Source organism: Panthera leo, chromosome E1, assembly GCF_018350215.1.
Source record: "Panthera leo isolate Ple1 chromosome E1, P.leo_Ple1_pat1.1, whole genome shotgun sequence".
NCBI classification, from domain to species: Eukaryota; Metazoa; Chordata; class Mammalia; order Carnivora; family Felidae; genus Panthera; species Panthera leo.
This window is the reverse complement of record NC_056692.1, coordinates 26,187,458-26,204,431: the sequence shown is the minus strand read 5'-3', so window position 1 is coordinate 26,204,431 and position 16,974 is coordinate 26,187,458. Positions and strand designations below refer to the sequence as shown.

General features: G+C 37.5%; 1 protein-coding gene across 1 annotated transcript in view; it reads left to right on the top strand.

The window, feature by feature from the left end:
- The window catches only part of BRIP1 (BRCA1 interacting helicase 1), a 211,756-nt gene that overhangs the window by 183,601 nt on the left and 11,181 nt on the right, over nucleotides 1–16,974 (top strand). Inside the window, 1 exon segment of the mRNA XM_042915344.1 lies at nucleotides 10,576–10,658. Within this exon segment, the coding sequence (XP_042771278.1) occupies nucleotides 10,576–10,658 (83 nt within the window).

Below are 16,974 nucleotides of genomic sequence, written 5' to 3'. Positions count from 1 at the left end.
GCTGAGGATCGAAAGCATGTCAAAAGACATACAAAGCCTCTTGGCAAATAAGACATATATTGGTTATGGATGTTTAAGGAAAATTTTGTCTACTCATTAACTGATCACTGAGTAGATCTTGCAATGGTCACACATGATAGAATACAGACTTTAAAGAAACATTTTTTTAAAAGTCACAATAACAAAAATCCTTGAGCAGAGGGAAGAATCAGAATTCTACAATTGCCACATTGTATTATTTAAAATGTACTTTTTTCAACAAAAATTATGACATGCAAAGAAAGAATGTCTGCCCCATACACATGGGAAAAAAGCAATCAATAGAATGTGTCCCTGAGGTAGTTAGTATGTAAAGCTATTTTAAATATAGTCAAAAAACTAAGGAGATTCTGTCTAAAGAACTATAGGAAACTATGAAAATGATGTCTCCCCAAATAGATTTTTATTTTTTTTCAGTTTATTTATTTTGAGAGAGATAGAGACAGTGTAAGTGGGGAGGGGCAGAGAGAGAGAGAGAGAGAGAGAGAATCCCAAGCAGGCTCCACACTGTCAGCACAGAGCCCAGCACAGGGCTTGAACTCATGAAACTGCGAGATCATGACCTGAGCTGAAACCAAGAGTCAGACGCTTAACTGAGTCACCCAGCTACCCCTCACCAAATAGAATTTTTAAAAAGAAGGTAGAATCAATAATAAGATATAATTTTTTTAATGTTTTTTAATGTTTATTTTTGAGAGAGAGAGAAAGAGACAGAGCACGAGTTAGGGGAGGGACAGAGAGGGAGACACAGAATCCGAAGCAGGCTCCAGGCTCTGCACCGTCAGCACAGAGCCTGATGCGGGGCTCGAACCCACGAGCTGTGAGATCATGACCTGAGCCGATGTTGGACACGTAACCAACTGAGCCACCCAGATGCCCCAGAATTTTTGATGTTTATTTATTTTTAAAGGAGAGAGAGAGAGAGAAAGCATGAGTAGGGGAGGGGCAGAGACAGAGGCAGAATCCAAAGCAGGCTCCAGGCTCTGAGCTGTCAGCACAGAGCCCAACACAGGGCTCAAACTCACAAACTGTGAGTTCATGACCTGAGCTGAAGTCAGACGCTTAAATGACTGAGCCACCCAGCCTCCCCTAAGATAGAATTTGTGAAAAGAACTTAATGGAAAGGCACGTGGATGGCTCAATTGGTTAAGCGTCCAACTCTTGGTTTTGAATCAGGTCACGATCTCACAGTTCATGTGATCAAGCCCTGTGTCAGGGTCTGCAATAACAGTGTGGAGCCTGCTTGGGATTCTCTCTCTCTGAAAATAAAAAAATAAAACTTAAAAAAAAGTAATGGAGATCCTGGATTTGAAAAATTCAATAACAAATGAAAAATTCATTAGAGGGACTCAACAGCAGTTTTGACCAGAAAGAAGAAAGAATCAGTTTACTTAAAGGTAAGTCAGTTGAGATTATCCAGTCTGAGTAATTGAAAACAAAGGAATGAAGAATAATGATCATTGTCACAGGGTCCTGTAGGACCCCATCAAATATACCAGTGTACACATACTGGGAGTCTTTTATTTTTTTATTTTATTTTTAAAAAAAAATTTTTTTTAACGTTTATTTATTTTTGAGACAGAGAGAGACAGAGCATGAACGGGGGAGGGGCAGAGAGAGAGGGAGACACACAGAATCGGAAGCAGGCTCCAGGCTCCGAGCCATCAGCCCAGAGCCCGACGCGGGGCTCGAACTCACGGACTGTGAGATCGTGACCTGAGCCGAAGTCGGACGCCTAACTGACTGAGCCACCCAGACGCCCCAACTGGGAGTCTTTTAGAAGGATAGAAGAGAGAAAGGAACAGAAAGATTAGCTGAAGAAAAAAGGGCTGGAAACTTTCCAAATTTAATTTTTTTTTTTTTCAACGTTTTTTATTTATTTTTGGGACAGAGAGAGACAGAGCATGAAGGGGGGAGGGGCAGAGAGAGAGGGAGACACAGAATCGGAAACAGGCTCCAGGCTCCGAGCCATCAGCCCAGAGCCTGACGCGGGGCTCGAACTCACGGACCGCGAGATCGTGACCTGGCTGAAGTCGGACGCTTAACCGACTGCGCCACCCAGGCGCCCCGAAACTTTCCAAATTTGATGGAGAACATCAAATCTAAGAACCAGCAAGTTTGAAGTAGTTAAAAATTAAAGAGATCCTTACGTAGATATGTTATTGTCAAACTGCTGAAGACAAAGAATCTAGAAAACAGGAGAGAAACAATTCCTCACATATAATATAATATATTTACAATTATATATATTATATATGTTATATATTATATATAATTAAATACAATTATAATAATATAATATAATAATATAATTTCTCACATATTCCTCACATCCTCAATACTCACTAACCTTAGAATTCTTATTGGAAACTATGGCAAGCAGAAGGCAGTGGACTGACATATTTAAAGAAAAAGACTGTCAACCAAGTCTATATCTAACAAAACTATCCTTCAAAAATGAAGGAGAAAGGAAGATATTCCCAAATAAACAAAAACTGAGAATGAATCTCCAGAAAACTTGAACTACCAGAAATGCTACAGGGAGTCCTTTTCAGGTTGAAATGGTGAAACACTAGGCAGTAATTCATCCATATAAAGAAATAAAGAACATCTGTAAAGGTAATTTCATAGATAAATATTAAAAAAAAAACAATATAAATGGGGCACCTGGGTGGCTCAGTCAGTTAAACGTTCAAGTTCGGCTCAGGTTATGATCTCATAGTTCGTGAGTTTGAGCCCTGAATCAAGCCTGCTTGGGATTCTCTCTCTCTTTCTCTCTCTCTGCCGCTCCTTTACCATCTCTCAAAATAAACGATATATATAAATGTATTTTTGTAGCTTTTTAAATCCTATTTGTTTTTTTTAAACAACTGCATTAAAGCAATCATTTTAAATATGTGGTAATAGGCATTGTCTTGGGGCCCCCTAAACCACCACTGTTTGAGTAATTCACTAGGAGCAGGGATATACTCATCATATAGTTGCATGCATATGTAAGATCTATTACATTGAAAGAATACAAAGCAAAATCAGCAAAGAGAATAGGCACATGGGCAAAGTCAAGGGAAAACCAGGCCAAAGCTTCCAAGGCCCCTTTCTCAGTGGAGTAATACAGGACACACTTAATTCCCCAGCAGTGATTTTGGTGACATGTATGAGATACTGCCAATTAGGAGAACTCAAAAGACTTGGCACCCAGTGTTTTTATTTGGGGCTGGTCAGATAGGCAGCCTCTGCCTAGCATTTCTCCAAAGTTTAGCCTCTTAAAAGCAAAGGGGGTGGTCAGCATCAATCACTGTTAGCATGAACATTTTAGACACAGGGAGCCATTCTTATCCATCAATGATTGGAACCCTACTGAAACCTAAGTTCTTAAAACAACCAAAACCTACCTTGTATGCAGGCCTTCCTAGGATAAGCATTTTGGCCTCCTGTTACCTTTCTGTACAGGCATACAATGTATAAAGATGCAATTTATATTACAGTAATAACACAGATGAAGAGGGAAGGAACAGCATTATATAGGAGTAACATTTTTGTATACTATTGAAATTGGTATTAATCCAAACTAAATTGTTATAAGTTAAGGTGTTAATTGTCCTCAAAGCAACCACAAATAAAATAATTCAAAATAATAAGAAATGACAAGATAATTAACATGATACCTAAAAATATCTATTGCATGCAGAAGAAGGCAATAATGGGAAAACAGTGGAACAAAAAAAATTAGACCTATAGAAAACAAATAGTAAAAAAAGTATTTATGAAATAACTAAGTAAATCCTGCCTTAATCTGTAGTTACATTAAATGTAAATGCATTAAACACAACAGTCAAAAAGCAAAGATTGGCAAAATGGAATTTTTTTAATGACCCATCTATATGCTGCCTGTAAGAGAAACACTCTAGTTAAAACACACACACACACACACACACACACACACACACACACATGGATTAAGGTAAGTGGATGGGAAAAGACATATCATGCAAACAGTAAACAAAAGAGAGCTGGTTTGCTCATACTCAGTATCAGACAAACTAGACTTTAAGATAAAAACTGTTACTAGAGACAGTAAATAGTCTATAATAATAAATTTTTCACTCCAAGAATAATATGCAACTATTAAACACATATATGCAGCTAACAAAAAGGCCCTAAATCTTCAGTAGCAAAAACTGTCAGAAATAGACAATTCAACAGTTAAATAGTTGGATACTTCATTACCCCACTTTCAATAATAGAACAATTAGAAAATCAATGAAGAATGTGAGTTTGGGGCACATGGGTGGCTTAGTTGATTAAATGTCTAGCTCTTGATTTCAGCTCAGGTCATAATCTCACAGTTTGTGAGATTGAGCCCTATGTTGGGCTCTGCTCTGACAGCATGGAACCTGTTGGGGAATCTCTCTCTCTCTCTGCCCCTCCCCAGCTTGCACTCTCTCTCAAAATAAATACATTTTTTTGTTTTTAATTTTTTTAATGTTTTTATTTTTGAGAGAGAGCGTGAGTGGGGGGGGGGGGGCGGGGTGCAGAGAGACAGACACAGAATTGGAAGTGGGCTCCAGGCTTTGAGCTGTCAGCACAGAGTCCAACGCAAGGCTCAAACTCACCAACTACAAGATCATGACTTGAGCCAAAGTTGGATGCCTAACCTACTGAGCTAACCAGGCACCCCAACTTTTTTTGTTTTTGCTTTTGAGAGAGAGAATCCCAGGAAGGGCAGAGGGGGAGAGGGGAGAGGCAGAGAGAGCGAGAAGCGGGACCTACTCGAAGCAGGGCTCGAGCTCATCCAGAGCAGATATCTTGCTCACCCAAAGTGGGGCTCATGCTCACCCTATGTGGGACTTGAACTGACAAACCATGAGATCATGACCTGAACCAAAGTCAGATGCTTAATGACTGAGCCACCCAGGCACCTTAAACATTTTTTTTTAATGTGAGTCTTGAACACTTAAAACCAAGAATTACAAACCTAATGTATATCTATTACACTCCACCCTCCTCAGGTTCATGTGGCATATTCTTCAGGATAGACTATAAGTTAGGGTACAAAATAAGTCTTCAGTAAATTTTAAATGGTTAAAATCATAGAAAGTACTTTTTCTGATTTCAGTGGAATGAAACTAGAAATAATAACAGGAGGAGAAATAGGAAATTCATAAATAAGTGGAAATTAATACATTCTTAACCAATGGATCCAAGAAGAAATAAGAGAAACTAGGATGTACCTTGTGACGAATGAAAGTGAAAGCACAGTACCAAAATTTTGAGGATAAAATGAAAGTATTGCTCAGAGAGAAATGTATACTTGTAAGTGCCTATATTTTTTAAAAAGAAAGATCTGAAATCAATGATCTAACCTCCTAACTTAAGGAATTAGAAAAAGAAGGGCAAGCAAAGCCCAAGGACAGCAGATCAAAAAGGATAATAGATATTAGAATGGACATAAAGGAGATTGAGAATAGAAAATACAGTAGAAAAAATAAGGATAACAAAAGTTGGTTCTTTGAAAAGACCAAGAAAACTAACAACTTTTAACTAGACTGACCAAGAGAAAATAACAGAAAGAACTTAAATTACTAAAATTAGGAATGAAAGAGGGGATGTAACTACCAACCTTACAAAAACATAAAGCATTATAAAAGAACACCTTGAATAATGGATGACAGCAAATTTTATAACTTAAGGATGGGCAAATTCATAGGAAAACATAAGCTACTGCAACTGATACAATAGATATGAATAGGTCTGTAAAAGTAAAGAGATAGTAAGTAATCAGAAAACTTCCCACAAAGAAAAGCCCAGGACCAAATGGCTTCACTGATGAATTCTAGCAAATATTTAAAGAATTAACACCAGTATTTTACAAACTCTTATGAAAAATTGAAGGACAAACATATATCAACTTAGTCTATGAGGCCAGTATTGGCCTGTTACCAAAACCAAAGACGTCACAAGAAAACACAGCATTATCTTTTATGGGTATAGATGCAAAAATCCTCAACAGAGAAAGTAGAAAACTGAATCCAGCAACTTACTAAAAGGATTATACACAATGACCAAGCGGAATTTATCCTGGGAATGCAAGGTTGATTCAACATCCAGCCAATTTTGTTGGTCCAACTAAAATCAATCAATGTAATAGATTAAGTAGAATAAAATACATCTTCTCAAGATGAGGAAAACGTTTGACAATATCCAACACATTTTCATGATAAAACCCTCAAAGCAGAAATAGAAGAGCGTCTATGGCAAACCTGTAGTTAACATCTTAATGATAAAATACTGACAGATACACATTTTCGCTCATATGTAGATCTTGAGAAATTTAACAGAAGACCATGGGGGAAAGGAAGGGAGAAAAAATAGTTACAAACAGAAAGGGAGGGAGGCAAACCACAAGAGACTCTTAAATACAGAGAACAAACAGGGTGGATGGGGGCTTGGGGGAGAAGGGAAAATGGGTGATGGGCATTGAGGAGGGCACTTGTTGGGGTGAGCACTGGGTGTTGTATGTAAGCCAATTTGACAATAAATTACATTCATTAAAAAAAGAAAGACTGAAACTTTGCCCCTATGTTTGATAACAGGATAAGGATGTCCACTCTCACCACTTATATTTAGTATTGTATTAGAGGTTCTACACAGGGCAATTAGGCAAGAAAAAAAGAAGAAAAATTAATTTGGATTGGAAAAGAAGTAAAATTATTTTAAAATTTGCAAATGACATGATATTCTACATGGAAATTTATATCCATAAAATATAACTAATAGAGCTAATAAACAAGTTCAGTAAGTTACAAAAGTATACAAAAATCCATCACGTTATACAATGGGAGTGAATAATCCAAAAATGAAATTAATAAACTCTACTTGCATACTGTAATAGTGTTGTGACAAATGGTAGCTACATTTGTTGTAAGCATAGTATAATGTGTAGACTTGTCAGATCACTATGTTGTAAACCTGAAACTCATGTAACACTGTGTGTCAACTATGTACTTCAATAAAAATAAATATTTTTCATTTGCAATAACGTCAAAAGATACTTAGGAGTAACTGTAACAAAAGAAGTACAAGACCTGTACACCGAAAGCTACAAAACATTGTTGAAAGAAATTTCTAAATAAATGGAAGAATTCTGTAATGATGGATTGGAAGACTTATTGTAAAGATCGTAGCATCCCCCCAGAATATCTGTAGAGATTCAGTGCAATCCCAGCCAAAATCCCAGCTGGATTTCTTGCAGAAATTGAGAAGCTGATTTAAAATTTATATGGAAATTGAAAGAAATCCAGAATAGTCACAAAAATTTTGAAAAAGAAGAACAAAATTGGAGAACTGACCATTCTCGATTTCAAACTTATTGCAGTGCTACAATAATTGAGACTTGTGTTGTACTGGCATAATATAGACATGTAGGACAGGGGGTAGAATTGAAAGTCCAGAAACTAACCTCCGTGTTTACAGTGAGCTTATTAGTGCCAAGCCAGAGAGAGAGGAAGGTGGTGGTGGAGTAGGAGGACCCTAGGCTCCTCATGTCCCATGAACACAGCTAGATAACTACCAAATCATCCTATATACCCCAGAAAGACCCTACACCTAAAGGGAGAGAAGAGGGTACATCATAGAAGGTATACTGTGCTCCTTGCTGTTTCCTGACCATGTCAGGTAAGCTCTTGCTGCAGAGACTTTGCCCTTGCATTTCTCTCTGCTAGACACTTCCCTTCCAGATACACACACAGCTCATTCCCTTACCTGTGAAGAATCTTTGTTCAAGTAATGTTTTCTCAGGTGCTCAAAAATCACCCTATTTAAAATTTAGCACCCTCTGCCAATATTCCCTCTTCTCTTTCCCTTTTTGTTTTTCTTCCCTAGCACTTAGCATCTTTTCATATATCATATGATTTTCTTACCTCCTTGGACTGAATTGTGCCTCCTTCAAATTCATATGTTGAAGCCCTTATTCCCTACATAATGCTATTTGGAGATGAGGCCTATGGAATGTAATTAGGTTTAGATGAGGTCCTGTGGGCAGGGCCCTCATGATGGGATTAGCGCCCTTATAAAAACAGACATCAGAGGACTTGATTCTTTCTCTCCTTTTCTTCTCCCTCTCTCCACCCCCACCCATGTGAGGACACAGTGAGATGGCTGACATCTGTAAGCCAAGAGGAGAGCCTTCACCAGGGAACTAAATCAGTTTGCACCTCTATCTGTTCTTCCTAGCCTCAAGAACTGTGAGAAATAAATCCCTGTTGTTTAAGCCACCACCCCCTCCTAAAAAGTGCTAAGACAATCCAATGGGGGAAAGAATAGTCTTTAACAGATGGTGCCGGGATAACTGCATATCCATATAAAAGAATGAAACTAGTCCTCTACCCCCACACCATATACAAAAGGTAACTCAAGATGGGTGAAAGACTAACAAGGTGTAAGTCTTCTTAGACTCCTTGGATTAGGCAATGGTTTCTTGCTTTTTTTTTTTTTTTAATGTCTATTTTGAGAGGGAGAGAGCATGAGCAGGGGAAGGGCAAAGAGAGAGGGAGAGAGAATCCCAAGCAGTCTCTGTGCTATCAGAGCAGAGCCCAATACAGGGCTCACTAACTGAGAGATCATGACCTGAGTCGAAACCGAGAGTCAGACGCTGAACCTACTAAGCCACCCAGTTGCCCCTAGGAAATGGTTTCTTTCTTTCTTTTTTTTTTTTTTTTTAATGTTTATTTTATTTTTGAGAAAGAGTATGAGCGGGGGAGGGGCAGAGAGAGAAGGAGACATGGAATCTGAAGCAGGCTCCAGGCTCTGAGCTGTCAGCACAGATCCCAGTGTGGGGCTCAAACTCAAGAACCTCGAGATCATGACCTGAGCCGAAGTTGGACACTTAACCGCCTGAGTCATCCAAGTACCCTGGTAGTCAATGGTTTCTTAAATATGACATCAACAGCACAAACAGCTTTAAAAATTAGATAAATTGGGCTTTGTCAAACTTTTGTTTAACTTTGTTAAAACGTTTGTTCTTCAAAGAACAATGCTAAAAAATAGAACTCACACATGTGAGAAAATGTTTGCAAATCATATGTCTAAGGGTTGTAGTATCCAGAATATATAAAGAACTCTTATAATTCAACAATGAAAAGACAAATAATGCGATTTAAAAATGGACCAATACTTTTAGTAGACATTTCTCCAAAAGAGATACACAAGCAGCCAGTATGCACATGAAAATATGTTCAACATCACTAGTTACTAGGGAAATGCAAATCAAAACCACAGTGAAATGCCACTTCACACTTCCTAGAGTACCTTTAATGAAGAAGATGGATAATAACAAGTGTTGGTGAGGATATGGAGAAATTGGAAATCTCACACAATGCTGGCAGGAATGTAAAATTGTGCAACTGCTTCAGACAAAAGTGTTCCTCAAAAAGTTAACATTGAATTACTGTACAGCCCAGCAATTCCACTTCTGGTTGGATTCATATGAAAACTTGTACCCAAATGTTCATAGCAGCATTATTCATAATAGTCAAAAGGTGAAAACAACCCAGATGCACATTTACTTATGAATGGATAAATGCAATGGAATATTATTCAGCTAAAAAGAGGAATAAAGTACTGATACATGTGATAACAAGTAGCCTTGAAAAAACATCATGTTAACTGAAAGAATCATGTTGTATGTTGCATGATTCCGGTTATATGAAAATTTCAAAATAGGCAAATTATAGAGATAGAAAGTATGTTAGTGGTTTCCAGGGAATAGGGGGAATAATTGGATAAAGAGAGTGACTGATTGACACTGGGTTTCTTTTTGGTGAGATAAAAATGTTGTGTGATAGATAGTGGTGTAGGTTGCACAACTTTGTAAATGTACTAAAAGTCACTGAATTACACACTTCAAAATTTTTTAAATAATTTTTAAAATTAAAAAATATTTTAGCAAACCAAATTCAACAATCTATAAAAAGAATATACACCATAACAACATGTGGTTATCTTAGGAATGAAAGTCTAGGTCTGTATTTGAAATTTTGCCTGTGTGATCTACCATGTTAACAGTTTAAAGGAGAAAAACTACATGATCAAATCAATTGGTTCTTCCCAAGTTTGTTGTTTGTTTGTTTGTTTGTTTTACAAATTAAACATTCATTCATGATAAAAACTCATTAAACTAGAACAAAGTTTATCTACATAAATTCTACAACTAAAATGACATTGAAGGTAAAAAAAAAATAATTTGTTTAGCTAAGTAAGGATTTGTAAATATTTTCTATAAATTTTTGGCTTTCAAAATAGAATGCATATAAACATTTTTTGATGTAAGTTATCAAGAGTTGGCAAAAGTAGGAGATTTTTAATATACCTACTTTGGTACATTGTATTGAGTTGTTTCTATAATCTTGCTCATAATAACAAGGCTTAGAGGAATATACTACTGACATCACTGATTTTTCTCAATCTTCTGTCTCACAAGAAGTCTGGCTTTTGTTTTCAAAGTTATTTGTTTGATTTTTCTCCCTATTTTTTTTAAAGGTGTATTCGACACAAAAATGATTGGGGAGCTCTTATTCTTGTGGATAATCGCTTTAGTAGTAACCCTGCACAGTATATATCTGGTAAGATTCTCAGCTGGGTTTAGAGTAAGAGTTAATAACAGTTATTGGTATTTAATAACTACTGGTTGTTGTTCTTTTTTAATGTTTATTTATTTTTGAGAGAGAGAGAGAGAGAGAGAGCATACAAGCCAGGGAGGGGCAGAGAGAGAGAAACTGAGACACAGAATCTGAAGCAGGCTCCAGGCTCCGAGCTGTCAGTACAGAGCCCAATGCAGGGCTCGAACTCACGAACTCATGAGATCATGACCTGAACCGAAGTCAGACGCTCAACCAACTGAACCACCCAGGCACCCCTAATAACTGCTGGTTTTAAAGAAAAAATTTGGACAGGGGCACCTGGGTGTCTCAGTTGGTTAAGCATCTGACTTTGGCTCCAGTCATGATCTTGCGGTACTTGAGTTCAAGCCTGCATCAGGCTCTGCACAGGGATTGGAATTCTTTTACCCTCTATTTCTCTGAACACTTCCCACTTGCACACTCTCTCTCTTTCTCTATCTCAAAATAATCGAATAGATTATTTTTTTATTAAAAGATTTTTTATTTTTTTTATTATTTTTTAAATATGAAATTTATTGGGGCGCCTGGGTGGCGCAGTCGGTTAAGCGTCCGACTTCAGCCAGGTCACGATCTCGCGGTCCGTGAGTTCGAGCCCCGCGTCAGGCTCTGGGCTGATGGCTCGGAGCCTGGAGCCTGTTTCCGATTCTGTGTCTCCCTCTCTCTCTGCCCCTCCCCCGTTCATGCTCTGTGTCTCTCTGTCTCAAAAATAAATAAAACGTTAAATTTAAAAAAAAAAAAAAATATGAAATTTATTGTCAAATTGGTTTCCATACAACACCCAGTGCTCATCCCAACAGGTGCCCTCCTCAGTGCCCATCACCCACTTTTCCCTTCCCCCCATCAACCCTCAGTTTATTCTCAGTTTTCAAGAGTCTCTTATGGCTTGGCTTCCTCCCTCTCTAACTTTTTTTTTTCTTCCCCTCCCCCATGGTCTTCTGTTAAGTTTCTCAGGATCCACATAAGAGTGAAACCATATGGTATCTGTCTTTCTCTGTATAACTTATTTCACTTAGTATAACACTCTCCAGTTCCATCCATGTTGCTACAAAAGGCTATATTTCATTCTTTCTCATTGCCATGTAGTATTCCATTATGTATATAAACCACAATTTCTTTATCCATTCATCAGTTGATGGACATTTAGGCTCTTTCCACAATTTGGCTATTGTTGAAAGTGCTGCTATAAACATTGGGGTACAAGCGCCCCTATACATCAGCACTCCTGTATCTCTTGGGTAAATTCCTAACAGTGCTATTGCTGGGTCATAGGGTAGATCTATTTTTAATTTTTTGAGGAACCTCCACACTTTTCCAGAGTGACTGCACCAGTTTGCATTCCCACCAACAGTGCAAGAGGGTTCCCGTTTCTCCACATCCTCTCCAGCATCTATAGTCTCCTGATTTGTTTGTTTCAGCCACTCTGACTGGCATGAGGTGATATCTCAGTATGGTTTTGATTTGTATTTCCCTGATGAGGAGTGACGTTGAGCATCTTTTCATGTGCCTGTTGGCCATCTGGATGTCTTCTTTAGAGAAGTGTCTATTCATGTCTTCTGCCCATTTCTTCACTGGATTATTTGTTTTTCGGGTGTGGACTTTGGTGAGTTCTTTATAGATTTTGTATACTAGCCCTTTGTCTGATATGTCATCTGCAAATATCTTTTCCCATTCCGTCGGTTGCCTTTTAGTTTTGTTGATTGTTTCCTTTACAAACAGCAGAAGCTTTTTATCTTGATGAGGTCCCAATAGTTCATTTTTGCTTTTAATTCCCTTGTCTTTGGAGATGTGTCAAGTAAGAAATTGCTGCGGCTGAGGTCAGAGAGGTTTTTTCCCGCTTTCTCCTCTAGGGTTTTTTTTTTTGTTTTTTTTTTTTTCAATTTTTTTTTAAACATTTATTTATTTTTGAGAGACGGAGACAGAGCATGACTGGGGGGGGGGGCAGGCAGAGAGAGAGAGGGAGAGGGAGACACAGAATCTGAAGCAGGCTGTAGGCTCTGAGCAAGCTGTCAGCACAGAGCCTGATGTGGGGCTTGAACCCACAAACTGTGAGATCATGGCCTGAGCCGAAGTTGGATGCTCAACCGACTGAGCCACCCAGGTGACCCTTTCCTCTAGGGTTTTGATGGTTTCCTTTCTCACATTCAGGTCCTTCATCCATTTTGAGTTTATTTTTGTGAATGGTGTAAAAAAGTGGTCTAGTTTCATTCTTCTGCATGTTGCTCAAGTCCAGTCTTCCCAGCACCATTTGTTAAAGAGACTGTCTTTTTTTTTCATTGGAAATTCTTTCCTGCTTTGTCAAAGATTAGTTGTCCATACTTTTGTGGGTCCATTTCTGGAGTCTCTACTCTATTCCATTGGTCTATGTGTCTGTTTTTGTGCCAATACCATGCTGTCTTGATGATTACAGCTTTGTAGTAGAGGCTAAAGTCTGGGATTGTGATGCCTCCCGCTTTGGTCTTCTTCAGTATTACTTTGGCTATTCAGGGTGTTTTGTGGTTCCATACAAATTTTAGGATTGCTTGTTCTAGCTTCGAGAAGAATGCTGGTGCAATTTTAACTGGGATTGCATTGAATGTGTAGATTGCTTTGGGTAGTATTGACATTTTGACAATATTTATTCTTCCAATCCATGAGCATGGAATGTGTTTCCATTTCTTTGTATCTTCTTCAGTTTCCTTCATAAGCTTTCTATAGTTTTCAGCATATAGATCTTTCACATCTTTGGTTAGGTTTATTCCTAGGTATTTTGTGATTCTTGGTGCAATTGTGAATGGGATCAGTTTCTTTATTTGTCTTTCTGTTGCTTCATTATTGATGTATAAGAATGCAACTGATTTCTGTACATTTCTTTGTATACTGTGACTTTGCTGAATTCATGTATTAGTTCTAGCAGACTTTTGGTGGAGTCTCTCGGGTTTTCCATGTATAATATCATGTCATCTGCAAAAAGTGAAAGCTTTACTTCATCTTTGCCACTTTTGATGCCTTTGATTTCCTTTTGTTGTCTGATTGCTGATGCTAGCACTTCCAACACTATGTTAAACAACAGCAGTGAGGGTGGACATCCCTGTCGTGTTCCTGATCTCGGGGAAAACTCTGAGTTTTTCCCCATTGAGGATGATATTAGCTGTGGTCTCTTCATAAATGGTTTTTATGATGTTTAAGTATTTTCCTTCTATCCTGACTTTCTCGAGGGTGTTTATTAAGAAAGGATGCTGAATTTTGTCAAATGCTTTTTCTGCATCGATTGACAGGATCATATGGTTCTTACCATTTCTTTTATTAATGTGATGTATCACATTGATTGAATTGCCAATGTTGAACCAGCCCTGCAGCCCAGGAATGAATCCCACTTGATTGGTGAATAATTCTTTTTACATGGTGTTGAATTTGATATGCTGGTATCTTGTTGAGAATTTTTGCATCCATATTCATTAGGGATGTTGGCCTGTAGTTCTCTTTTTTTGCTGGGTCTCTGTCTGGTTTGGGAGTCAAAACAATGCTGGCTTCATAGAATGAGTCTGGAAGTTTTCCTTCCCTTTCTATTTTTTGGAACAGCTTGAGAAGATAGGTATTATCTCTGCTTTAAATGTCTGGTAGAATTCTCCAGGGAAGGCATCTGGTCCCGGACTCTTATTTGTTGGGAGATTTTTGTTAACTGATTCAATTTCTTGCTGGTTATGGGTCTGTTCAAGCTTTCTATTTCTTCCTGTTTGAGTTTTGGAAGTGTGTGTGTGGTTAGGAATTTGTCCATTTCTTCCAGGTTGTCCAGTTTGTTGGCATATTATTTTTCATAGTGTTCCCTGATAATTGCTTGTATTTCTGAGGGATTGGTTGTAATAATTCCATTTTCATTCATGATTTTAGCTATTTGGTTCCTCTCCCTTTTCTTATTGAGAAGCCTCCTAGAGGTTTATCAGTTTTGTTTATTTTTTCAGAAAATCAACTCTTGGTTTCATTGACCTGGTCTGCTGTTTTTTTTAGATTCTATATTGTTTATTTCTGTTATGATCTTTATTATTTCTCTTCTGCTGGGTTTGGGGTGTCTTTGTTGTTCTGCTTCTATTTCCTTTAGGTGTGCTGGTAGATTTTGTATTTGGGATTTTTCTTGTTTCTTGAGATAGGCCTGGATTGCAATGTATTTTCCTCTCAGGACTGCCTTCGCTGCATCCCAAGGGTTTGAATTAAAAATTGAATAAATTATTTTTTATTTTTTTATTAAAAGTTTTTTTAATGTTTATTTTTAAGAGAGAGACAGTGTGCAGGCGGGAAATGGTCAGAGAGAGAGGGAGACACAGAATCGGAAGCAGGCTCCAGCCTCTGAGCTGTCAGCACAGAGCCTGACGCAGGGCTAGAACTCATGAGCCGTGAGATCATGACCTGAGCTGAATTCAGACGCCTAACCCACTGAGCCACCCAGGTGCCCCAAAATAATTGAATAAATTTTTTAAAAATTGGGGAGGGACAGATTTTTAATAGATCAAATATGGAAAAAATCATATTGACAGGAAATCTAGCCTTTTAATGCTTGTGTGTTTACAAAAAAATCTTTATAGAGGAGAATCTAGTTACTAACATAGTATTAATCAGTTAGTATCCTTCAATTTTGTAGAATGTTGGATTTAATTCAGTAACAGTAATTATTTATTTATCATTATCAGGGAAAAGACTATTCACAGAAATGAATTTTCCAAAAAATAAGTTTTTACATTTAAGCACATCTCCTTTGGCTGCTTAGGATTCTTTATTCTTTCATTCTTGATTATATTGAAGATTGTTGATTGTCTTTTGTTTGTTTAGAAATGCTTCAGCTGTTATAGAGTTCATGTTAGAGCTAGTATTTTCTAAAAGGAAAAAAGCTCCACTGTAGGCCTCAAGATATAGTGAATGGCCATTTTTCCCCACTCAGATGAACAAATATTTTGTGCCTATAGTATTTAGTTTGGAAATACTTGCATCTTTATTATCTTCAAAGCTAAAAAGTTCATACGACAATGATAAAAAGAGATGCAAAATTTTAAATTTGTTTCAGATAAACCACCTATGGGTATGGACTCTACTTTTTCTATTTCAGAGCCTAGTATTTGGTTTGGCATTAAAATGTATACACCTGGATTAAAGCAGCAAGTGCTGCTTTATTAGTCTTTTCTGCTCTTTCCATGTAAAGCAACCCATTGCACTTAGGGCCAGACATAACTAAAAGCAAAATGTTAAGTGCTTATGTTTAGTCAGCAGGTGGAGCTCAGATTCTTTGAGTTTTCAAAAGCAAACTGACATTTTGCACTGAAAAGGCTTTCTTTGATTACAAAAAGTTCCACACATGAAAGAGGCGAGTATAATACTAAAATTTTTCAGTTTTAGAAAAGTTTGATTTTTAATCAGTATAATTATTTTCCCAACCAAACAAAATAAAGAACTTTAAGGGAAATCCTTCTTTAAAATATTCTTCTACGGGCACCTGGCTGGTTCAGGGTTGATCTTGGGGTTATAAGTTCAAGCTCCACATTGGATGTAGAGATTACTTAAAAATAAAATCTTTAAAAAGTTAAAAAATTAAATGGTCTTCTTGTCAAATGTTTTTCTTAACTTCAGTTAAAAAAATGCAAAATCTGAAAAGTTTTTCTTATTTGAACATCTAGTACTTCTTACCTTATATTTCAGACTTGTTGAATTTTTAAAAGATTTATTTATTTAAAAAAATGTTTTTTGTGGTTTGACTCCCTCTCAGTTTATAACTTTTTTTTTCTTCTCTTCCTGCATGGAATGAGATGGAAACTTAACTTCTGTTAAGTTTCTCAAATTCCTCATATGAGTGAAAACATATGATATCTGTCTTTCTCTGACTGACTTATTTCACTTAGCATAATACCCTCCAGTTCCATCCACATTGTTGCAAATGGCAAGATTTCATTCTTTGTCCTTGCCGAGTAGTATTCCAAGCTAAGTTGAAAATAAATTATATATCTTAAAAATTTTTTTTAATTTTATTTTAGAGAGAGGGCGTAAGTGGGGAAGAGGGGCAGAGGGTGAGACAGAGAATCTCAAGCTGGCCCCACGCTCAGTGCAGAGCCCAATGCAGGGTTTGATCTCACGACAGTGAGATCATGACCTGAGCCAAAATCAAAATCAAGAGTCAGATGCTTAACCGACTGAGCCACCCACATGCCCCTAAAGATCTGATTTGATTTGATTTGAGAGAGAGACAGAGCACACACTAGTAGAAGGACAGAGAGAAGGAGACAGGATCCGAGCAGGTTCT